The sequence below is a fragment of the Opisthocomus hoazin genome, chromosome 6 (assembly GCF_030867145.1).
Source record: "Opisthocomus hoazin isolate bOpiHoa1 chromosome 6, bOpiHoa1.hap1, whole genome shotgun sequence".
In the NCBI taxonomy this organism is placed as follows: domain Eukaryota; kingdom Metazoa; phylum Chordata; class Aves; order Opisthocomiformes; family Opisthocomidae; genus Opisthocomus; species Opisthocomus hoazin.
In genome coordinates this window covers 4,600,553-4,626,186 of record NC_134419.1, presented here as the reverse complement: position 1 = coordinate 4,626,186, position 25,634 = coordinate 4,600,553, and the positions used below count along the sequence as shown (strand labels likewise).

The window sequence follows — 25,634 nt, the reverse complement described above, 5'->3', positions numbered from 1 at the left end:
GCCCAGCGACAGGACAAGGGACAATGGGCACAAACTGAAGCAGAGGAAGTTCCAGCTGAACCCGAGGAAGAACTTCTTCCCTCTGAGGGTGACAGAGCCCTGACCCAGGCTGCCCAGGGAGGTTGTGGAGTCTCCTGCTCTGGAGATATTCAAGACCCGCCTGGACAAGGTCCTGTGCAGCCTGCTGTAGGTGATCCTTCTTCGGCAGGGGGGTTGGCTGGGTGACCCACAGAGGTCCCTTCCAACCCCTACAATTCTGTGATTGTGTGATTCTGTTAATGTAAAGAAGTTCTTTAGTGCAACAGTTAGTCCACAACCTCAATAACGAACCAACTGGCATTTGTGAGTAGACAATGTTTCATAAGAACACCCATAAATAGTACTGGGACATATTCAACATTTCTGCTGACAGAACTGGAGGGGATTAGGCTACTTCCATTTCTGGATCAGTCAGGCTTTGGTGTAATTTTGTTCCACTTATTTCAATGAACGTACTTCAGTTGATGATCTGATCCTCTATTCCTCTTCCAAAGCATTACCTGTCAGGTCATGGACTGAAATTAATACCAGCGTCGTGTTGATTTCCATATTTTCAAAAGCAGGAACGGAGTGAAAGATCAGGGAGGGGATAGTTTTTTCCTTAGAAATGGTAATAACTTGGGAAATCAAAAGTGGAAATAAAATGACTTCTCCCTGTTGAGTTAGGGAATGTTGCCTTCCCTCATCTCATTAAAAATTTAAAGCACTGTTGGTTTTGAGCAGGATGAATTAGTAATTAAGTGCTATAATCAACTTGTGTAAACATAATATTGAAGGAGAGCAGCAAATTAATCATTTCGTTGGATTGCCTTACCCAATTAATGCACCTTTTAGTAAAGGCCTTCCTGCTGTGTTGGGATAGGTTTTTTTCCCTCCTGTTCTCTTAATCAGAGAATTTTGGAAAGGCAGAGGAGGGAGATGGTTGTTCTTAGGCACGAGGAGTGTGTTAAGGTGCTGTGATCTTGCCTTCCTTTTCTTCAAAAGCTCCAAATTTGTGCATGTAGAGTTTGAGCCCAAGGTTTAGCGGAGACCATCCTTGGGCAAGGCTAGGTGACAGCTCTTGCGTTTCCAAGTAGTGTATTGGCTGGGTATGGCCTGTTCATCTAAGTGTTTTTTTACAAATTCCTTCCTGGGCTGTATGTGATCAGTCTCAATTGATGGGACTGTACTCCATAAAAAAAATTACTTTAAATTTCAGTGCATAGCTTACATATATCTGCTGTTAGAGACAGTACGCTACTGGTGAAAAGAGCTGAATCTTCCCAGTCCATTCATTTGTTGTTCTCTCACTTATGACTGGCAGCAAAGTTATCACGGGATGTCAGGACTGGTTCGTGATGTGGACTCTGCTGCTTCACAGACTGTTCAGGGTTGGAAGGGACCTCTGTGGATCATCTAGTCCAACCCCCCTGCCGAAGAAGGGTCACCTACAGCAGGCTGCACAGGACCTTGTCCAGGTGGGTCTTGAATATCTCCAGAGCAGGAGACTCCACAGCCTCCCTGGGCAGCCTGTTCCAGGGTTCTGTCACCCTCAGAGGGAAGAAGTTCTTCTGCTTGCTGAGAACCAAACTGTTTTCCACGTAAGCAGCGAAGATGTTCGGTGGCTGTGGAGTATACTTGCAGCTAACAAGACCTGGACTCCAAGCAGTGACTCGGCAGTAGAAGAACTCTATCCCTTCACCTCTCTCCTTGGTGTTTTGACACTGAAATACATCTTTGCCTAATTGAAAGGTTTTTTTTTTCTTGTGTAATAAAGTTAGATTCAATATGGCATGCATGAAACCACCAAGATACTGGCAATGCCTCTGGCTTTTGTATAGAGTCAGCTGCCTGCTTACCAGAAATCTTTAGAGAAATATAGATGAGAGAGAAAAATTAAAAGGCAGTGATTTGATGGCCACTGTCCAGTTCCTTGTGGCCTAGTGTTTATGGTACAAAGAGTGCCTTTTTAGTTAGCATATTTTGGCCTTACTGTCAGAAGTCTTTGCAGTAAGGGTAAAAAGCAGATGAATCACAACTACTCTTTTGCCCTAAGGATGATCCTTCTGTATTAAAGCTGAGAAATATAAATGCTTGTCTGTCTCTGCCAAGCACAGAATGAGCTTTCAATCAGTTGGAGAGTGTGATTTTTTTTCACTTTTCAAGCCACAGTAAATATACAGAAGGATTTCTACTTTCTTTCATCTGACTCCAGTGGACGGTATTTCCATGTGGTTGGCAATCCTCTCTTGGTGGGAGTTAAGTCACACACACAAGCACCACCACTTTGAGAGTCAAACAGCTGAGATGTGGCTGCAGCTGATAGCACGATGCTTTCACAAAAGTGCTAAGAAAAGTACCCTCTGTCTTGTTGCTGTTTACCGACATGTGATACTGGTTGACATCTGTTGCCCTTCTCATTTGAGGACTGTTTGCTTTACTAACTTTAACATTTCCACATTGCTATGCTGTTGAAATGCAGATACACAAATCTCCTTGGAGTCCCCAAGGTCCTTTTATGAGAAGTAGAGCTGCCATCATTTGATATCATCCTGCTGGCTGCCTTTTATATTGGAGTTGAGAGAAATAACTCCGTTGCTGTTAAATGTTCGTGGTGGAGTGCAGTGCTAATGCTATATGTTGTCATACATTTGATGTATGATCAGATCAGTACATGCTGTACAGTGGTGTTTGCTTCATTGTCACATCAGATGATTTGTAGTCGGTTTATATCACATGAAATTATTACAGGTAAAACTTGTCTACGAAAATGTCAAAGTTTGTTGTAGCAGGTCATATAGCTACTGAAATGACAGATGATCTTAGTCCATAATCGTAATGCAAAATTCTCAGTGTAAATCAGTATTGCTCCAAAATTTCAGAGGAGTGACACCAGTTTACTCCAGTGCCCTGATCCAATCAAGCACTTAGCTACATCATCTAACTTTCAAGCAGGCAAGAAGCTCAGTTGAAGATAAGCAGGACTGCCCTTGTGCTGAAGTACTTCACTGGATCAGAGCCCAAACAGGAATCTGACACGCAGTTCACTGGTAGATGACACATCTTGAAATGATAAAGGCTATTAGAGCTCTTGCAATTCACATTATTGCCCAGTCAGAGACAAGTTGTGGATGCTAGATGTAACAGGATACAAAGGCGGTGTCTTTCGTTAAGTGCAGTCCTTTTGTGGAAACTTAGTATGCTCCATTTTAAATGTCATCCAGTACACAAATGTTCAGATTTGGAGTTTCTCAGTAACTCTTTAATGATGAGGAGAGGCAGCCACAGTAAGTCAGTGTAATTTGTTGGCTATGATAGAACTACCCATTTACATTAACTGAGTATTTGGCACAGAAGTGCTAACGTTGGAGGCAACAATCTCAGAATCCAGTATTTAAAGATGTGGCCATATTATTTTTCTAAAAGTAGGTGGTTTAATGAAATGCCACACTAATGAAATGAAATGAAACATGGCCTTTTAATTGGGCATCGGTGGAGGGAGATAGGTGTTGGGATATCAGTGTGACATGTGTTTATTAATTCTGTCTGAGAGTGGTGATAAAGATTTTACTTATTTTTCACGTTTATGAGGATGGACTGAAAAGGTTATAAAGACCTCTCAGATGCTCAAATCACCAAAGAAATCTATTTAATCCTCTGTGTTTATGCTGAAGGTGTAGCTGGCTTTGTGCACTGGCATAGCTCCACTGACTTCACCTGAGTCTGTATCTTGCATGCACGTAGCCAATTACCGTATTAGAGGCAATCATAAGTATGTAAATATAATCTCTTCTGTCTGTAGGCTCAACAGGTATATAGTCATGCCTTTTAGCTTTCAACAAACTCACATCAGCTGATGTTGGCAAAGAATAAGGCTTAGTGTTTTGTTAATCTGCAGAAGTTGAGACTCTTCCTGAACCAATGGTGTTCTCATCTGCAGTAAGCCCAAGACCTGGCAAGCAGGAGAAAATACACTGCCTAGAATGGTTTAGCTTCTGCTGCTGCGTATTTTTGTAACAAACCATGAAATGACGGTGGTGGAGTTTGTGTAAGGAGGTGTACAATTAGGTGATGTTTTTCAGGCAGACTAAGACCAGCTTGTAGAATTTGTTTAATAATATCACAGCCTTACAGTTTTTGTAGCTTGCTGGCCCAGTCTTTTCTTGAGGAAGGCCATAAATATGAGGAAACCATAAATGTGTCTTTATAGTAGATAGATTCTTTCTTTAAAATGTACTGTGATCCATGTCCTTTCTATTTTAAGGACAGATTTTACCCATGTACTCAGAGACATAGCTGAAGTCATTTGGACCTTGGACTCCCCTTCTGTCCAGTCCATTTAAGCAGGGAAAATTGTGATAGCAATATTTTATAGGAAGGGTGAGTACAAAGGAGGATACCGTGGATTCTTTGCAACTGTCAGGAGCCAACAAGGTCCGGAGCGTGTCTTGCTTAAATGATGTTCGTGATGTCAAACAAGTTAAAGTCACTCTGCCCTCACCTCTTCAGTAGCTGAGCAGAACAGCCTTCAAGTTATGCACTGGAGAATTGGAAACTCAATCTGGATACATTGTGAGATTAATTTTCCATCTGGGATTTGCACTCTTGCTATGTCAGCACAGGGGATCAGACTGTTCTGCGGCAAAGCACAAGCGTGTAGAGTCACAGCGCTAGCTGTCTGAAATGCTTGAGGATTTTTCACAATAAATTTTTTGAAGGACGTTATGATCACTTAGTCGGGGGATCTGATGCCAGTAGTTCGTACCACTAGAATATACTTTTGCCACCCTATATTTGAAGAAGTTTTATAACTTCCATGTACTATGTTGTCCTGTCTCCTAAAGATGTCTAGAGGGGTTTGTTTCTCAAAATTTGCCCTATCTGTATCGTTTGCCAAGACTGTTTACTATCTAGGCATTTCCAATGTATTTCATTTTATTGTGGTTAACAGTAAAGACATTTTTCTTTATTCCCTTTCATATAATCATGGATCTGGAATGGTAGAGGAGAGATCCCATAACCTTTATCAGTTTTATTAGCAACAGAAGGCACTTGATTTATTAGCATACTGGCTTTCCTCATCCTCAGAATTGGAATCCAATTCCCATTCTCCTCTTTGTTTAGCTGTGTCATAGGTTCTTGCTTCCTTGGTTTCTTAGATACAGACATATATCAACCATTCCCAGCCCTGCCTTGCATTCTTGTTTTGAAGCAACTTTTCACACCCACTGTGCTTAAACATTTCTGAGGTTTGATACTAGAAATTGGACTGTGACATGTAGAGAGAATCCATATGAAGTTGCGTCATGGCTCTTTTGTTTTTACTGGGACAAGTGTCTACATAATGATTAGCAAGACCGTAATTGTCACTCTGGAGGGAAATACAGGCAGAAAGGCCAACCCACCAGGTGGGCACAGAAAAGCATAAGTTGCAAATTTTTGCACAAAGATACTCTTCTAGATGAGGACTGAAAAACACTAGAAGAACACAAAGGAGAGCCCATGTCTTCCTGTGCCTTCTAAGTGTGTATAAAGTGGTAAAAGTGAGTTGGGTTGTCATCTTTCACAAGTGCAGTTTTCAGCTAAAAATAATTTATAGGGGATGTACTCCATGTGCATTGCTCCTAGGGGCTGCATTTCCCTGAGCATTAGTAAAGTTCAGTACATAAATACATTTTGTATTTGTATTCAGTACATAAATACATTTTGACCCATGTAGGGCCTGTTTGTGTGAGCACCTGCTGTAAGTTGCTGTTTTCTGCACAGCTTCCAGATGTCCTTTATCAGGTAGAAATTTTAGGGAGGAATGTGGGTGTGGAAGCTCTGATGGGAGCCCGTTGTTTTGTCAAGGAACAGAGTAAAGTGATGTGGCAATGCACTCCTCGCTAGGCAGACTGAGGAGTGATTAGATCTAACCACGTCACTGCTTTTGGAGCTTTGGAAGCACAGGGGACCCTCGAAGGGAAAACACTCTGGAAAATAAAACAACTTCTAATCAATATTTTTTCCTCTGAAGAGTCCCTGCATGACAAGAATATGTGGGGAGGACTGTACCATCGCCCAGCCCAACTTCTCCCTCCCAAAACCATGGGGTGGAGGATGATAATATGCCGCATTTGGAAGGTCCTTTCATTGCCCAGCCCCGTAGCTCAGAACCGAGTTAAACACCTTGGATATAGTCAGCAAAATATTGCTGAGTCTAGTAGCCTTGTGCCAGACTCCTTTTTCTTTCAGAATGTCTGGCAAGACTTGATTTTTATCTAATTTTCCCAGACTAGTGTCTGCTATCTGTTGTTCTGAAATCACTCATTTCAGTGAAGTTAAAGTTAAGCAGTTTAGGTACTGAATCGTGTATCTTTAGACTGAGGGCAGCAGTGCTGGAGTGTCTTACAGCGGATAAACTGGATATATGTTAGCCTCTAAGCTGGAAGCTGGCGAAGCTTAGGTGAAAGCGAGGAGTAATGGCCCGAAAGATGCTAAGCTGTTTGAAGCCCTTCTGATAAATGGGGTCTTTTTGTGATGAACTATCCTCACTTTCTGTGACTGGTTGGTATAAAAACTTTGTACATACAAGCACATTACTCATTATTCACTGGTCGTGGTTGTAAGGTTGTTTAATTTTGCAATAGTCCCATCTAAGGGATGATTCTTGCATTGCATGAAAAGGAGACTAAGCAAGCTTTGCTTTTCGTTTGCTTTGTATAACTTTGCCCCTATGGAAACACTGGGTAGCCGGCACATTTGCCATAAGATACAAAATCCCAAACTTGTGGCTTTCTGGGCATGGAAGTTCCACTCATTCCAGAGGAGAACCAGACATGGAAAGAGAATGAAAGAAACATGAGAAAGAAGATAGGTGTGGCAGAGAATGGGGCTTTTCTCTTTAGGCACTAAATCCCTGATATTCCCACCATCTCCCTCTCCGTACTCCCACTCTGATTTTGTTTATTCTTTCTTCTTTTCTCTTCTGTTGATCTCCTCTCCTCTCCTCTCCTCTCCTCTCCTCTCCTCTCCTCTCCTCTCCTCTCCTCTCCTCTCCTCTCCTCTCCTCTCCTCTCCTCTCCTCTCCTCTCCTCTCCTCTCCTCTCCTCTCCTCTCCTCTCCTCTCCTCTCCTCTTATTTCTCTTTTTTTGTTCTCTCTCTTTCCCTACCCTTTACATATCTTAGTCCCTTACCTGTGTCCTTACAGATTAAAAAGCAAAGAGGAAGGGATGGTTTGTGGCTCATTCAGTGCCGATTCCTCAGGTCCGCTCTCAAGGCTTGTAGGACTTCAGTAAAGCGTGGTGGTGTGTCCGCTGATTGGGCTGTGCCAGTGTTCTCGGACTGGAAGAGGGAAGATTTATGATGGCATTGATCACAGTGCTAAAATAAACTGCCCTCCCCTAGCCAAAGGAATATGACTTTGTAAATGCCAGCATTTCATACACAAAATGAAGGACACTGGCTAAGGAAGCCAGCTGCCTAGGTTAGCTGTTCAAGATCTGAAAATGGCAAGTCTTAAAAAGCAGAGAGCCAGAAGTCGTCATTTATATTAAAACAAACTCTGTCATGAGTCATTTGACTTCTTTTTCTCTTACACACATAGTTTATGTCTCAGGCCTTCTAAGGCCCAAGTAACATCTGATACTCTTTAGGCTGAGCCGGCTCTAATAGGAGTGGGATCCTGCTTCCAGTTACAGTGTACAGCTTAGAACTCTATTCGAGTCTTGTGTTTACAGGCTGTAACTATTACTTACTTGTCATTTTTATGGTAATAGAAAAAGATTGTTTGTCTGTGATTCAGTCCTAGCCATGCTGTTGAACAGGTCTGTGTCCTCAGCAGCAGCAGAGAAGAAGCGGCCTGAGAGGGGCTTCTACTTTTTGCCTCGTTCATTTTTCTCACGCGGGTTCAGTCGTGCAGGTCAGCAGGCACGAGGGAGGACGCAGGTCCCTTGCCATCTCCCCCAACCACCACCTCAGTCTAACCATACCAGCAGAGCATTGCTCTGCATTTCTCACACGGTTGCACAGGAGCTGCATGGGATTTCTCCTCCCTTCTACTTTAAAAGAGCCAACACCAAAGCATACACTGCTGGAAAAATACAACTTTGCCTTTTTTTGCCATTTTTCTTTTTTTAGTCCTCTCCCTTTCCTTTATCTCCTCCCGCCTGCTCCCAGGTTTTTGTTGAAATATTTGTACCAGGTGCTTCAGGTGCGAAAATAGTTAATTGCAGCTACAAAATATGAAAGGTGTATGAATTCTTTAAGTCTTGTTAACCGCTTGTGCCAAGGCCTATACAGACCTGAAAGGGGAAAGTGAAACACAGACGAAGGTCAGAAAACCTTTGTCCCGCTCCGAAGCTGACAGGGAAAGCCTTCAGCCACCCCAGCCAGCTTCCCCGGGCAGGGGTGACCCTCGGGGCCCCCTGCTCAAAGTGGCTGTGCCTTAATTAAGCAGCATGCCTCTTCTTCCCCCTAGTGGCTAATTACCCGGGATCTGGGTCACACGAGCGTTTCATTTAGCTGCTTTTGAACTTCCCTGCCTCATTTTTCTCCCGTCCCCATTTCTTTTTTTGCTATATTTTGCAACTTTCGCTGTTTCTCCGAATGATGGCATTTGTGATTCTTGTGAGTGCGACTTCGGAGAGCAGGGAACCGTGCTATGGGTAGGTAATACCTTACACCTGCAACGCAGCAATAGGGTTTAGGGTTGGAGAGGTTTGTGCACATATTCCACCCATGCAGGCTGTATTTTTCTGCAGCGTTAGCAGTAAGCATTAAGGAGGAAGGGCTTTTCTTTGTTTATCAGCATCCCTGTTGGTATTGTAACTCCTCAAGTATGAACAGATACGAATGTCCAGAAATGTTAGACACCTCAAATCAGCAGGCTTGTTTAAAGTCTTTGAGATAAGAACCGAATTGCCTGGCTTTACAGATCAAATACCATGTAAAACATAGTGTAGTATTTCTTGGTGACAGAGGGGAAAAGCTGTATTTTCCAACGTAGTTGTTATTAGCAGCCTGGTGATGGGGGATACTGCATATATGGGGTGACACTCTGTCATCAGCAGTGCGAGTTCAAATCTAACATAAACTACTGTTGTATCACGTTCTTCCGAGTTTATCTTGGTATAAATAAAAGCAGAAGTTTGCAGTAAGAAAACAATCTCTGTTACCTAACTCGAGAGAGTACATGGGTTTTATTCCCAGCTTTGCCCCTGACTCTGTCTGGGACTTTGAGGAAGTTGTTTAACTTTGTTCTTCATCCAGCTGGTTTGTGAAGCAGATCTAGTGGTGTTTAAGTACCTCAGAGGCTGGTTTTATAGTTATGTGGAAGGTGATAGGATGAAAAGTGCAAAGAAAATCTATGATGATGCTAATGGTGTTGCTCTGGTAGATTAAAATAAAGAAGAATGGAAAGGCCAGTGGACTGACAGCTCAGTTGTACAGACCTGGAATATCTTTTGAGTTCTGAACGGGAAAACAAAATCTCACTTTAGAACTGCAACCAGTTTAATATGTGTATTGCTATTATTATTATTATTATTATTATTATTATTATTATTGCTATTTATACAATATGAAAGATGGCCTGTGTAGTATGACATGAATACAGATCTGAAGTTTATATTGATTTTTAATATAAATCATTCATGACTTTTAAAGGTTGTATTACACGTTTACAATGAAATGCACTTCATATGCAGAATTCTTGTTTTTAGAAAATATTTGGGCAGGAAGGGAAGACCACATCCTTTAAAGCACAAATTCACTCACGGTTTGTATTGGCAGTTCCTTAGGAACAGCAAAGGCTAATTCCAGATCAGCGTTTTTGTTCACGGGCTTGTAGCTTTAGACACCTAATGCTGTATCTACCACGTAACTGAGAGACTGGGCTCGTTTTCTGCTCAAGTATGGAGCCTTCTAAATTGCGGTTGAAGACATTTGCTGGAGACTTCTGAAAATCAGATGTTACCCTTCTTTTGACTGCAGTGGGATCAGGATTAGCAGAAACAACAGAGGCATCTTGCCTTGCTGAACACTTTTTGATTTGCATCTGAAACTGGTTTGAGACAGGTCAGCAACCGAATGAATGTAATATAAAACACTCAATAGGATAAGACCTCCTTGTTATAACTGTATCCTTTTTCTTGCATGTCTGGCTTGTATTTTTTTTAATTAAGTTACCGAGTTGTAGAATGGCCTGCATTCCTTCTATTCCTGTAAAAATGAAATGACTGACAGCTTTTCAGTTGCACATGGTCCGACTGTTTGTTGGAAGAGGAGGGGGCAGGATGGGATCCTATCACATTCTGGACATATTATATAGAGAGAAAAGATTGTTGAGCATGAGAAAACCACTTCTTATCAACCAATTTATCTGGATCTGTTACTGATCCAATCTGACTTTGTATAGACCTTCACAAATTATTCTAATAAAATAACCAAGCCAGACCAGAACAATGGGTGAGCGCATTTAGAAAAGTTGTATAGTAAAATTAAGTCTTTCATCAGATAAAAGTAATTTAATTTCATTCCTCCACTTCTAGACTTGTCACAGCCAAAGAAATACCTCTGAACAATAACTAGCTTTTTTATGGATTTACTATATTAAGCAGTTTCCAAAGTACAAAATTGCTGCTGATGAAAAAGCGAAACAAATCTGAGTTTTTGAGCCAGTGGAGTATTCGTGCAAGTAAGTAGCCTGTACAAAAGGAGCATTCATCTTGAAATGACAGATAAGCGCTAAGGACAGGACTGAAAACTGTAAATATGTTAGCACTTTAAGCGAGAGCACAGCTTCAGCACTTGTTAGACTCATCAGCTGCTGTAAACAATATGGATCTTTGAAATGATCTCTGCTGAGATCTCAGCACATTAGATAATGATATAGTTGTTCATTTTTGCTTCTTCTGTTTTGTTTCTTCTTTCAGAAAGTACTTTCTGCAAAGAATAGGCCTGTGATGCTGCCAGCACACACACTTATCTTTCTCCATGAGCAGACCCAGCGAGGGCTGCAGAGTCGCTGCGGGGAGTAAAGAACAAGCCTGCAGAGCTGGGCTCTGCCTTTCCCGATTTATGCACGGGTGAGGAACACTATGTGCAGCTGTGGTACAACTTTCCTCTCATGGCTGTGCCTCTACCCAAGGCTAGGAAAGGCTCTTTGAGGTCATCCAGGCTCAGTTCACAGTTCGAACGCTTCTTCAAGTATGATTTTATAAGACAAGCTGTTCAGGTGGTGGAAGCAGTTTCTCTCGTGTAGCTTTGCGAAGGGTTAACAGTGACTGAGCTGCAACAATGGAGGGTTTCATGCTGTGAAAACTGCATACAATAGAAATTAATTTGAAACTAATAAATCCACTTTGCAAGGGACGCTATAAAAAGCTTGCATACCACAATAACTCGCAAGCACTCACTGACCTCGCTGGTGTTCTGACTGGTGACCTACAAGTGAAAAGCTCCGTGAGCCATTTGAGTCTCTGCTATTCACTTCTCTCAGCTTGCTGTCTTTAAATAAAAGGACAGATACTCAGAAGCAGGAATTGGTTCAATTCTTAGGATCAGCTGAATCGTGAAGCACAAAGTGTTTTTTCTTCAGTTGTGTCCCACATTGGCTAGATCTCCCTCCTAAGTGTTTGATATTAATCTAGTGCTGTTATTGATTCCCATGGAATATATGAGAAACTAAGGTGCAGAAAGCTAGTGTGACTTGTCCAACACTAAACTTCAGGAGCCGGCATATCCAACCGCCTTCCTTACAGCCGCAGAAGTTGTGCTGGGAAGAGCTTTCCCCCATAAGCGCTTCAGGAGCAGTGGGTTGGAAATTTCTCATTAAAGTGAGTGAAGGAGCAAGGTTTGCTTGGAAATAGCAGCCACAAGGTGCAGCTCACTGGGGGCTTCTTAAAAATGGGAAGTAGGATGGGACAGCAAAGTAGAGGTAGGAATGGTGACCAGCTGGGTGTTGTGAGAACATCCTCTGGAGGGATTCGGTACCGTTCAGCTTTCCAAGAGGTAAAAAGGACAGCTTCTACACAAGCTCACCAGCCTCCCACTTACCCAAAATTTGGAGGTGGGAAGGTGGAAACCGTCTAGTGTGCTCTTCTCTGCAAGATCTCAGCTTTAAAGATAACCCTGGGGGCAGGATGGTGCTGTATTAGATCTCAGGCTGTGAGCCAGCCAAACTCTGTTACCACTTGATGACTCACTCACATGCTAACTGCACTTTTAATTCTAACTGGTGCGTTTTCAGACAGAACCAGCTATTGTTTTGGACACAGTCAAGTATAAAACATGCTCTTTTTTCAGTTTGCCACATGAATACAAATGCTGTCTTAGAAGGTCTCCTAAAGAAAAAGATGCCTCAGATACCTTTAAAAATTCCCGCTGGCGATGCTGGGTGGCAGGTTTAGATTTGCTCATTAAAACAGGTTATGTAATATTACTGTAATCAAAGGCTCTTTCATGGCTCTGAGACAGGTGGGGATTAATAGTCCTTGGTTTTGGTTTTGTGTAGAAAAATGTCAGGCCTGACAGATAGCTAGAGTAGTGATGAGAGGAACTTTTGACACTTAACCAACAGGAATAGTTTCTTCCCGATGAATTTATGCAAGTTGGTGCCTACAGGTTTTTCTGTGCGATAAATGTACTTGCAGTATACGGAGAGGTTGTGCATATGAAGAGGTTCCTACTTACCGAGGAGTTTTAATGCTGAAGAGAACTGTATTTACCATTTCCCAATGGTCTCCAAGAGACACAAGCCAAACGTTTTAGGAGCAAGGGGAGCGGAACACCTGGTTTGATGTGACTGTTACAGTTTCCTCATATAAATCTCTCTGAATTCTGTGTCCACAGGAATCCCACAGTTCAGGTTGGGATTCTCCCTTGCTGCTGTTCGAGCACATTTGGCAGTACATTGGCTGTCCCATCCGTCAGACCGGGCTTCTCAGGCTTTTAAGGAATCAAGAGCTTTCTAAAATTTCGTAGCAATATGTATCCAGCATTTCAAGTGCTTTTTAGGAACAGCACTCTTCTTAAAGGACAGATTAATGGCAGAAGAGCAAGTGAGAGCAGTAGCTTCTGCACCCCTGGCTGCCGCTGACTTTCAGACCTAGAGAAGAGAGGGTGCCCCCGTTTTTACCAAAATGGGACAATGTCAGCAGCTGATCAGTGTGCCTTGCTTCAGCTCTCACTCAGTTTAGGTCACTTGGAGCCTCTTGATTTGGGAAAGAAAAATACTTTTTGGAACAGTGTGCTAGAAAAGGTTGCTAACTCCTTGGCTGTAGCAATCATGGCAAGGGAACCAAATGCCCTCTGCCACAGACAGCTGTGCTTCACAAGAAGAAATGGCTAGGCAGTCCAGTTCTAACTCTTAACAGGTTTTTCATTTCTTCTAGGATTTACTCTCTGCCCGCCGCACATTGGATATCTACAAAATAGCAGTTTTCTCTTAAGTGATATATTAATTTTTTGTTGGAGAGAAAATATCTGTAAGGTTACCAGAAAGGCTATCTTCATATTTTAATGCAGTTTTTACTCTCTGTTTTAACATCTCAAGCTTCTATTGGTTTACAGTAGTGAAAGACTTTTTTTTAAAGGTCTCTCTTTTTTTTTTTTTTTATGAGCTCCTGTCAAGGGTAATTTCCCAAATGCAGTCCAGATTGGGTAAAATGTAAGCATATTTCTGAGGTATAGTTTTCTTTGGTATAGTAAACCACCCATCAGATTAACTAGATAAAAATAATCCCAAATCAAAACTCACAGCAGGAATTTCCCTCATTAACCTCAGGTAGACACTGGAGCATGGCAAAGAATATGTCTGAAAGATGAGGGGAAAAGGAAAGTCTCCTCAGCCAGTGTTGGAAAGAGGGAAAGAATAATTAGATGGAGAATAGTGAAATGTTGTAAATATAGTTTCGTTTTCTTGATGGAGTAGCCCCAAAGCAAAGTCTAGGCAGACGTTGTTCTTATGACAGAATCACAGCTAGATACCCCCAACATGCTAAAGCCCACCGAGCGGGGAAATGAACAGACGTGTGCAGATTAATTAGATTGAAAAAATGTTTTGACAGCATAAGTGAACATATGGAAGGAATTGAGAGAACCTGATCCAGTTCCCCATGTGTAAATGATGCCTTAGCCGTAGCTCATAAAGCAAATACAGATGCAAAAAAAAAAAAAAAAAGGCAAAAAAGTTCCCCCTTTGCTCTCCGCTCCCCCCAGTAAACCCCAGTCCATTGCCAGATGGCAAATAAAAGTTTGAACTCAATGACTAAATGCAAGGAAAGCTGTATGTTCAGCGTAAATGTGAAAAGAAATCAGCTGAATACATCTGAATTTTGCACCTTAAAGGAAGTGGTGCAGTTCAACTAAATATTGTGTCAAGTACACAGCCGAGTGTCGGGATATCCTGTGCGGATGCAGCTTCTCGGTTTTACCCTCCCCTGTCCAAACGATTCCTTCTGCGTTCTGTCCAGCTCATTTCTTTTGTCGTGCAAGTTAGTGTGGAAGCACACACCTACCCTGCCTACCCCAAAGGTTTTACCACCTAAAATTGAGGGTACAAGCATTAGGACAGATACACCAAGCAGAGGGTGAGCAGGGAGCCAGAGAAGCAAAGTAACTTGTTCCAGGCTGTGCAGAAGAGCAGTGCTCCAGGCTCAGTTTGCTCCATCGCCAGCACCAATCAGTGTGGAGAGGGCTGATGCAGCGTACAGTCCCCTGCATCGGGATCTGATGTAAGGAATCTGATCTCTGGACTCCCAGGTGAGCTTGCTTTCTGTAAAACAGAGCTGCCTGTCGGCATAACGTTTCCAAGCCTAGAAAGTGGGTTAAATCAATATATTTTCGGAGAATCATAGAATGGTAAGGGTGGGAAGGGACCTTAAAGATCATCTGGTTCCAACCCCCCTGCCATGAGCAGGGACTTCTTCCACCAGACCAGGGTGCTCAGAGCTCCATCCAGCCTGGCCTTGAACACTGCCAGGTAGGGGGCAGCCACAGCTTCTCTGGGCAGCCTGGGCCAGTGTTTCACCACTCTCATGGTGAAGAAATGTGGTTTATTTGGACAAACCTTCTTAGTCTATTGTAACAGCAATGCTGGGTATGGTTAACAAATTTATTCCACCTCAGAAGGGAGTGAGGGAAGTGCCCGTCTGTGCCAGATGGTGATGTGGCCGGGGAGCCTCCCCTTTGGAAATGAAGCTGCCGGCCGTGGCATCGCCACCCACCATGGGGGACTGGTGAGGGGCAGAGCGGGCCCCAGGCTGTGGGGAGCCTCTGGGTGGGCAGCTGGGCAGACCTCTGTGCTACTCTGATTGCATCTTACCCCTGTCTGTGCCAGCTGTATTAAAGCTGTCTTGGATCTTCACACGCAGACATTGCAAAGTGGACATACACACCATGAATAATCTGTACAGGCTCATGTCAGGGTAAGTGCAGCCGAACCGTGCCCCAGCACCAGTGCAGACTGCTTAGATGTTGCCCACAGACTGTTGATTCATGGCACCCAGTGCCAGCAATCTGTAAAACTGAAACAGGAGCTAAACGCTTGGGCTCTTTCCATAGCCCAGGTAAGCTGAAACCCCTGCTAAGCTGTCGAGTTTGCATCCAAGCAGCTTTGGGCACTATGAGGTGCCAGCAGTGGAGCCCTCACAAAGCAAACTGCTTAATTATTTGATAGTCAAAGGCAACTTGGGGGAGTGCAGAGTCAAATCAACAACAAACCAGCCTATATTTAGCAGCAGTGTGGCTGGACCTTAGACCCAAACATAGTTTCCAGCTGATAGATGATGTGGCAATCATAGCTGACCCTCATCCCATTCTAAATTTGGTCTGCGGAATAAGTAATTAATATCATTGCTAGCACGACAAGCCACCCTTTACAGCAGCTGCATTGCCACTGCTGCTCCTCTTATGGCTTCGTCTGTTGGCTGGCCAGCCTGGCTGAAGCACAGGCTCTGTGTGACACTGAGCCATGGTGGCCACAGCCTGTCTGACACTCAGCATAGTCACTGAAGCAGAGTAGAAGTCGGTGCTCTGGGGGCAGATGTGGTACCGTGGCCTTATCTGCACTTGTCTCTGCTGCTGTGTGATCTCTTGTCTGTTGGTTCTTGACTCCAATACTAGGGAGTGAACCCATGCTGCTACAGTACGGGACAGGTCGAGGGATACGTACTTTGATGAGGCATGGAGGGCTGCAGTAGGGCTGAGAGCTCCGTGTACCATCCACAGTGCGAAACTGAGGATAAACCTAGAGTTTACAAACTCTGTCTGCGAGCCAAACCAAACTGGGAGAAAACAATGGGCACAGCCTATTTCAGAGAGAGGTAATTGGAAACTAAAAGTGTAAATGGCGTGTCCCAAATAACTCGGGGAATCTGTCGCAGACTTTCTGGATCCTGATTCAGTGCTTGAAGCAGAAAACTACCTTGTCTCAGTACTGAGGATCCGTCCAGTTGGGCTCTGTCAACTGAAGTTGGATGGTTCAGGGGTAGAATAATGTTGGGCTGCTTCTAAGCTACCTGTCTGATTTCCCTCCACCACAGCAACAGTCTTGAATAAACAAGCACGTAAAATATTCCTCTTAGATGGGTCAGCACTGTTAGCTCCTGCATGGGTAGTGAGATTCAAAAGGCCAGTGACTTTTCCTGGAAGACAGACGTGAACTCAAGTCCTGAGCTGGTGTCCTGCTCCCTGGACCTCCATCCTTCCGTCCTCTACTCCCTTCTTCTCTGTGGTCTCACTCACAGACAGACAGAAACACTCTCTCTCTTTGAGGTTTGATATGAACACAGAAATCTGTGTTGGAACAGAGCAAAAGGAAAATACAAGCTTGTGTGAAATTTTCCACCTTTTCACTAAATGAATGAAGGCCAAATTTTCACACTTTGGTCTTAGGTGTGAAATTTTTGTTCAGCTCTAATATTTATCCATAATGCCTTTTAAAACTTGGCTCGCTCCATTCAGAATACCACAGAGAATTGAGTTACAGATCTTGGGCTTTGTGCACGCTGCCAAGGTCTGCCCCTATAACTCAAACAAATTTAAGGGGGGAAAAAACCCACTAGAAAAATATTGTATATGGCCCATCACATGCTTTCTTCATGCAGTCATATGCCACTAAAAAGTAATGTTTTGCTAGGGCTCTGTTACATAAATATATCCATGTAACTCCTGTAAGCATAGATAAGATGAATTTTGCATCTCCAGGCTATTCAGTAAGCAATTCCTAAATAAAAGCCTATAAGAAAATAGCAGCTTTGCTTACAATTCTTAGAGAAGTTTAAAACTATTTCTTGAACAGCAGCATTTCAAGAAATCTATTTATTCCCCTCAAATCCAAATATATCTGTGTCTGGACCTCTTAAAATGATGTTAGTTAGCATCTGTTAGTCTCGGCTTATGCGTGTGGAATAGCGATGAGTGAGAGAGAGGGTCTTCACTGTTGAACAGTAAAAATTATTATTATTTACTGTATTTGTTATGAGGACTTAGAACTGTAAAGAAAGGCAGTCTGTTAATTTGAAGGTACTTAGACCTGCTGAATTCTGCAAATCAGAACAAATCTGGCGGAGAAGAAGGTTCCTACATTTTGGTCTATTGTGAACAGGGTAACTGATTTTCTCCTGATGCTGGATCTGTGACAGTGGAGCTGTACAAAACACCAAAGAGATTGATCTAAGTGGGAGTCTGGGTAATGTTTTCAGCATAATGAAGGTGAAAATTGTGTTTCAAAGCTCTGTGTGTTTCAGAAGTTGAGACTGCCTTTCTGTGCATACACTGGTGTCACTCTCAGGAGTACGTGAAGGAGCGTGTTTGCCGGGACAGACTGCTCACCACGTTTGGCTGTAAGGATGACAACGTTTGATCACTTGGCTTGTATTGCCACAATAAAAATGAATATGATTTCCTACTTTTGCATAAGGACTAAGATGAGGTGAATTAACAACTTTGGCTTGGGAAGAAGAGCAAGCCGTGCATCTCATTGCAGCTTGTTCTGAGATTCCTGAGTTAGTTATGTTATAATTTATGGTCCAAGACTGGTTTACAGCAGTAGGCCAGTCATTCTTGGTGCAACAGAACCATGGCTGTCACTGGACAAGCCATAAACCAGCAGTGTTCACAGAGAAGACCTGCTTAATCTGCATTTGAGTACCCTTCTTGGTTTTCATATTGTCGAAGTGTGCTTATAAATATCTGAAGGGTGGGTTTCAGGAGGACGGGGCCAGACTCTTTTCAGTGGTGCCCAGTGACAGGACAAGGGGCAACGGGCACAAACTGAAGCACAGGAAGTTCCGTCTGAACATGAGGAAGAACTTCTTCACTCTGAGGGTGACGGAGCCCTGGAACAGGCTGCTCAGGGAGGCTGTGGAGTCTCCTTCTCTGGAGATATTCAAGACCCACCTGGACAAGGTCCTGTGCAGCCTGCTGTAGGTGACCCTGCTTCGACGGGGGGTTGGACTAGATGACCCACAGAGGTCCCTGCCAACCCCGACCATGCTGTGATTCTGTGAAGGATCCTTCCTCCCAGCAGCCGGCACACCGTTGCTGTAACGGGAGCAGGGTCTGCCCTCCCTGTTTGGTGAGCTTTGCTGTGTGCTTTTGTACGTGCAGGCCAAGTGCTTTCAGCCACTGAAACTGGACAGTAAAACTTTAGATGGTATGTGGTTGTTTTCACTGTTAAGTTCATAACTATGCTAGGTAAAAGTCCAAACATTTCTTGGGATTATCAAAATGAGTAAGTAGGGAGAACACAGCTGGGAAATTGCATTAGTGCTCGAATGCTTATCCATTTAACTTCGGGTACAAGTTTTACAGCACCTAACTAAAGCAAAAGCCCAAATTCTTAAGGGGACTGATGTTCCCAGCTCATTCATTTCAATGGGATTTTGTTACTTGACTTCCTTACCTAAGGCTGACGTCCCTTAATCTGATCTCTCATTTGATGTGTGCTTTTAAGGGCCTACATCCCATTAATTTTCAGTAATACTCAGCCACGTAAGTCCTCGAGTCACTACTGAAAATCAGACTCAGGGACAGTTCACAAGTGGGCTAATCTTCCTTGGCCCCCTCTGTACTCCCAGGGGAAACGGGCTGCGCAGGATGGTGCTGGGTGCTCCGAGACAGCCCTTGCCGGAGCCCGTCGGGTGGGGAATCGGAGAAGACTGGTCTCCCAGTCTAAAGCTCATCCCTGTAAGCACCTCCGTGGGCTTCTGATGCCGGGCTGACATGCTTTTCCTGGGGCCTCCTGGCCTGAGAGAACGGCTTGCTGCACTGCAGCTGCTGCACAGCGTTAAAAACATTTTCCTTTCCGTTACTGAAGGGACAATGGTTGAGATTTGCAGCTTTCATATGCTGTGTCAAATAGGGCTGCCCTAGATTGGGTTTTCCCTTGGTTCCAGATAAGGTTTCCCTGGGAGATCTGCTGCCTGCCGAGGCTGCCATAGTGCCCTGAACTTCTCCCCTGCCCCAGATCACGCTGAAGAGCCGAGTTCAGCCGCCAGTATGGAATGACTTGGAGTGACTGGGTCGCCCTCCCAGCAGCAGAGTGGCACCTTGTTGGGCAATCTTGGTGGGCCTTGGAGAATTCAGTTCCCTGGGCCTGGGCCGGCTGTCCCGGGCAGGGTAACCCCGTTTGACTAACGCCATGGCAAGCAGAGTGTTTACTGGCTTGTATCTGTCTCAGCTTTGACACTCTAACAAAAGGTTAGAAATCATGAATGCGTCCCTTTATTTCTGCTCCACAGTGCCTCTCTTTTCTTCTGTGTAAACCCTTCACTTGCCTCTTGCCCAGCCTTTAGAAATGATGATCAAATGTGAACTTTCAGGGTTTATTTATAGCATAGCCTTTATGGAAAGAGAGAAAAGAAATGATTAAAAAGCAATTTTACAAAATATTTTGTTTTAAGAGAGAATTCATTGTGTTTAAATCACTGTATTCATTGTACTGTCTAGACTGGCAAGCAAGGAAGATAGAGCGTCATTCAAATTAAGATTGTGAAATTCTTGGTGACTGGAATTATGGATTTGGATGTCAACCCTCAAACAAACTATTTCTGAACAGCAGTATTATCACTTTGCTATATTTAAGGCTTTGTTGGAGACAGAACAGTGCACAAGGTTGATCGGATTCAGTAGTGCGATTCTAATGTTTCTTTGTTTCTGATTTCATTATAAATTCATATTTTCAATGTTCTGTTCCTCTTTGTCCCCAGAAAATTGTTGAAAAGAGTCTCCTCTGGGAGTAAAGTTTTTGTTCAAACTAACAATGACCAAACTGACTTTAAAAAACAAAAAAACACACAACCGAAATGCAAATTAGGAGAAGGAATTCATTTAAGATATTTTGAGCAACCCAGAGTGAGTGAGGGGTAGTAAACTGCCGGCTGTGTATTTTTTGAACATGTTACTCCACTGTACCGTGGTAGTTGCTGTGAGCCCTTAATGCTGTGGATTTTCAAAGACCTATGTATTTTCAGTAGATTTAAAAATACAGCAGTATTTTACCTGATAAAATGGAAGGACACGGCATCTTCCTCCGTAGCTAAGCGTGGATAGACGGGTGAAGCAGCAGAAGATAAGCAGCAGCCAGGCCCTGTTCCCTAGTTTAGATGAGGGCTTGAAGGATTAGTTTTCCTTTAGGGACCTCTCCTGCCTGTCCTGTTGCTGGCCCCATCGTAGAATCATTGAAGTTGGAAAAGACCCTTAAGATTGAGTTCAGCCATAAACTCAGAGTGGTGGATCCCTCCACAGCTGCCCCTCACAGGACGGGGGCTCTGTGCCAGGGGTTTTGGCTTTGGGGAGACCTCACTGGGAGCACAGGAGGCTTGCATCAGCCCTGGGGAGACTTCACAGAATCATGGAATGGTTTGGGTTGGAAGGGACCTTTAAAGGCCATCCAGTCCAACCCCCTGCAGTGAGCAGGGACATCTTCAACCACATCAGGTTGCTCAGAGCCCCATCCAACTTGACCTTGAATGTTTCCAGGGATGGGGCATCGACCACCTCTCTGGGCAACCTGTGCCAGGGTTTCACCACCCTCATCGTAAAAAATGTCTTCCTTATACTCAGTCTAAATCTACCCTCTTTCAGTTTAAAACCATTACCCCTTGTCCTATCGCAACAGGCCCTGGTAGAAAGCCTGTCCTCATCTTTCTTGTAAGCCCTTTTTAAGTACTGGAAGGTCCCAGTAAGGTCTCCTTGGAGCCTTCTCCAGGCTGAACAGCCCCAGCTCTCCCAGCCTTTCTTCCCAGCAGAGGGGTTCCAGCCCTTGGACCATTTCTGTGGCCCTTTGCTGGTTCCACCCTTTGAAGGCCACCGCTGCAAAGCGCTTGGTCTGAAGGCTGGAGCGTCGAGGGTGCCCTGTGCGGTGGAGGCATGGCTGGGGACAAGGGGACATGCGGGAGGGACCCCAAGCCAACGCTGAGGCTGTGGCAGCCGGTGGCATGGCCGTGCTGAGCCAGGCTCCCTCACACCTTCCACGCCTGGTGGGGTCGCGCTGGTGTCTGCTCTCCTTTGAACCAGCCTGAGGAGACCTGGAGTTAGATGAATAACGGCGTAAAAATAAAACCTGTCTGAAGATATGCTTATCTCAAAAGGCTGGCTTATTTCCCAAAGCCGCAACGTGTTTTTCAGCACGGGAAGTTGTAAGAGGCCCCAGAGTGAAGCAGAACCCTCTGTGTGCACGTAGAATACTCCGGGCAGAAGCAGAACGTGTCCTGGGAACGGCGCTGTCTGTGTCCTGTTCTCTTAATGTTGTCCTGCGCATGCACGGAACGGGGGGATGGAAAAGTTTATCCCTCCCTTTCGTTTTTGTTACACCTGAGAAAAAAGTGGATTTGTCTGAGACGTTTAGACCCTGTAGATGTCTTGGTTTTATTTTCATGCTGTGTCTCCAGGGCAATTCAAAAAGAGAGGTAAAGCAGGAAGCAGAAAGCAGAGAGAGACTCTACTAATGAGTGTGCTTCAAGGGGCTTTGCCTTTGCCTTACGTTTTCTGTAAGACACAAAACTATTTGGAGAAGCAGTACTGACTGTAACAGAGGGAATTGTCTTCTGCTTTGAGGGCTTTTTTTCTGTATGTTCATTCATTTTTTTGGGTAGCCTCTAAATCCAGCTGGCCTTGTAAGGGGGTTGTAAAAGATAGACTATTGTAAACAGGACCAATGTTTGAGCAAGTATCACCTGTTAAAGAACAAGGAATAAATGCCCATTTCTCTTACTGGGAAAGACACCAACCTTTCTGTGCCAGTCTGAATCTGGCTGGTGTGCAGAGCCTCTGTGCCAGCAGGCTCACATGTCCCAGAGAAAAGAACACACAATCTTGCTGGAAGTGTTATTTCAGGAGTGTTTCTTGGGGAATCAAAGTCCAGTCGACTTCTGCACGTATGAAAGAGTACAGGCGTAGGAGTGCCCAGAAATACTGCCTGCTGTTTGATCAGAAGCCCTGACTGGGTGAATCCTGACCGCACCGTCGCTGGCAGTGCTTTTTACCTTGGCAGAGCCACAGTTTCATCCAGTATTAACCACCTGAAGTTGACAGATGTAGAAAGCGGGTGTTGCACGTTCTAGTTGCACACTTGGACTGGCGGCAGCAAAGGACGTGTTGATGCCAAAGGGTGAAGCAAGCCCGGCCAGAACAGGCCAGGTAATGCTGCAGGTCCAGGCAGGCAGGTGGGGCTGGGGGCTGCCTGCTGCTCTGGCCCACGGCTGGCATCCCAGGCACTCCACGCCCAGCTGAGCAAACACTGCCGTGCACGGGAGAAGGAGAATCTGCTGGCTTCACGGGCAGCATGCTTACATCCCGCCATTCAGGCCAAGATCGTGTTTCTTTAACACAGGGGAAATGGGAAACCAGAAGATGGAAGGTCTGCTGGTCATCGTGCTGATCCTCAGAGCCTCCCTGCCTGTCCTGGGCTGGCGAAACCCTGCTTGCATTGCTCATCCGCGCTGTGAAGTTCTAGGAGATCCTTGGCTGTAAAATGCTGGATTAGCGGGAGGCAAAGATTTTATTACAGCAGATATTACAGCCTATAAAATCCTCCAACCCTTTGAAAAATCTGGCCATAGGATTTCACCGGAGGGCTTCCAGCAGCCGCGCAGGCAGACTGTTCCCCGGGGGTCATTCCGACACTCTCACAGTGCTGTGCTTGAGGCACTGACATTACAGCAGATTCAGGGTCCTGCTTAGAAACTGCGTGCACTGATCAGAGATGTAGTCAGACACTGATTCTTGGATCCTGATCTTTTATGTTTAACACTGTTCCATCTGAAAGCTGTTGCTATAATGCTCCTTGGGAAACGACTTCCACTGAAAATAGCCTGTGCCTGCTGCCTCCACCCTTGCCTGAGAGCTTGATCCTCTGTTAACATCGGTGATCAGTGTCTCATTCCAGTGGGACTGCTCAGGAGAACCCACAGAAAATCAGAATCCCACAGAGATCAGGAAAGGAACCAAATTATTTGGTCTTCTTCCCGTCCACGTGAGACTGTCCCAGAGACCCCTTCTGCACAGGATTCTGTGAGATCTCTCTGGCTTCGTTTCGGCCGAAAGCGGAGCAGGATCAGCATCTGTCCCTTCCACCTTTGTACTGGAACGCGAGGGCAGCTGTGGGCTCCGCAACACAACTGAACAAGTGCCCTTTAGCCTCTGGAGAGCACTCGAGCCCTCCCTTGCTGCAGGGGATTGATGCTTCAAGAAGATGATGAAGGGATCTGACGCAGAGTATCGTTTTACTGGAGACATCTCCCCGCCGGGGGTGCGGTGTTTAACATTTCCTTTGGTGAGCGTAAGTCCCAGCAGAGGAGTCTGCTCTGCCTCGGACTCCTGGTGAGAAAGAGGAACAGGTTTTGGTTCGCTGAGGGGCCTGCAGTACTTTGTTCTCCTGACGGCTGTATAACGCGATTGAACATGTTTTACGCCATCTGGGCTGTTCGGCTGAAACAAAACCCATCAGTGATGTCCGACTGGTGTGCAAACATCTTGTTCTTGTCCAAAAGTATTTTAAATCAAAACAGGCTTTTGCAGTTTGTGTTTGTCTCTTACTAGGAGGCCATGGCGAAAATGGGGAGAGTCGGGAGAGTTGTGCAGCCGAACCACGAGCACAGAAGGTAATCCTGACTTCTGCGTCTTGACCCGCGCGGATTCACCGCAGCTGACGTTAGGGGCTGGCCCTGGGCAGCCCTCGTCGGACGCAGCAGCGGCTGCCTCCCAGGATTTTTAAGTTTATATGGGCATCCGACTGCGGAACGCACCGCAGCCTGCCCCTGCCCCTGCCCCTGCCCCTGCCCCTGCCCCTGCCCCTGCCCCTGCCCCTGCCCCTGCCCCTGCCGGGCCTCCCCCGGGCCTTCCCCAGTGGTTCCCCGCAGCGCCCGGCGCGTCCCCGCCTCCCGTTGCGGCCCCGCCTCCCGGCACGGCTCCAGCCCCGCCCACCGCTCCCTCCGGCGGAGCGCGGGCTCCCCCTGGCGGCGCGGCGGGGCCCTGCACCGAGGGGCGCTCCCGGGCGGGCGGGGGGAGCGGCGGGGCTCGGCCCGGCGGCGGGAGCGGGGCGGGGAGGGGGAGAGCGGCGGAGCCCCGGGGCCGGCCCCCAGAGCCGGACGAGGGGTAACCGAGAAGCGACGTGACAGCGCGGGGTCACGCGTCGGCAGCGTGCGGGCCTCCGACCCCCGTGGAAGCTGTCGTTGGGAAGGACTCGAAGCCGCTTTGCTGCTGAGGGCGGGGGGTAAGCGCGTGCGGTACCGGGGATTTCGCGCTTGAAATCGTAGGCTTGGTTGAAATCAACTCTCTTACGCAGATTTTATGACAAGAAATACGAAGTATTTCTGAAACTCGTGGAGCATCAGAGGGAGTATCGGTCCATCATGAACAGTGCCTAAGCCGGAGTCGTGTCCTCTGGGAGCAGCCGGGGTAACGAATTTCCCGATGCTTGGGATGAGGGCAGTGTCACCTGACTGTACTGTCCATGGGAAAAACACGCTTTTATCACGTAAGGTGTACATTTTCATTTTTAACGAGAAATAAAATGCACTCGCTCCCCTGTGAAGCGCTGGGTATTGTCTGTCAGTAATCCCTGCACCCCCGGGACAAGGATGAATCGTTTGCTCCGGTCAGAGGAGAGGAGACACCCTGCTGCGGGTACCCCGGTGCCGGTATTTGGACCGGCCACGAGCAGGAACAGCACAAGGAGCAGCGTCACCGGCTTGATGGACCTGAACCGCTGCCCTTTGCCATGCTCTTCACAGGTACCCACAGCTGGGATCGCACACGGTGTCTGGCTGTTAGTGTCTGCTACAGCCAAGGCCCAAAAATGAACATTAATCACCGCGCAGATGTGAAACGGCCCGCTGTTGGCACCGACAGACTAGGCTGAGCAGACGCAGTTGCTGAAAATATGTTCGTAATGCAGGTGCGTTCCTTCCACCCTGCCAGCTGCCTCGCGAGGAGTCAGCCCTGACACAGCCCAGCTCTGCTCCGTGTCCCTTCTCGTCACGTCCCTGCAGCCAGCCCCAGCTCAGAGCACGTTTGCACGCAGTGGCGAGCGCAGCAGGGGAGAGGAAGGGTTTTCCTTCCTCAGGCTTGCGTGTGCCGATGCTCAGAAACCTTCCTGGCTGCCTGCTGGCCACGTCCAGGGAATTCCGAAG

General features: G+C 45.7%; 1 protein-coding gene across 8 annotated transcripts in view; it reads left to right on the top strand.

Annotated features, from left to right (window-relative positions):
* The window catches only part of FGGY (FGGY carbohydrate kinase domain containing), a 220,808-nt gene extending 195,772 nt beyond the window's left edge, over positions 1 to 25,036 (top strand). For 7 of the 8 annotated variants that reach the window (XM_075424383.1, XM_075424386.1, XM_075424391.1 and 4 more), the window contains 2 exons: positions 24,043 to 24,104; positions 24,788 to 25,036. In XM_075424383.1, coding sequence (XP_075280498.1) covers positions 24,043 to 24,104; positions 24,788 to 24,869 — 144 coding nt within the window. In that variant the 3' untranslated portion in view covers positions 24,870 to 25,036. Of the gene's footprint in view, positions 1 to 1,342; positions 1,578 to 24,042; positions 24,105 to 24,787 lie in introns of those variants that run through there. The other variant, XM_075424387.1, reaches the window with a different exon arrangement.
* The last annotated feature ends 598 nt before the right edge of the window (positions 25,037 to 25,634 follow it).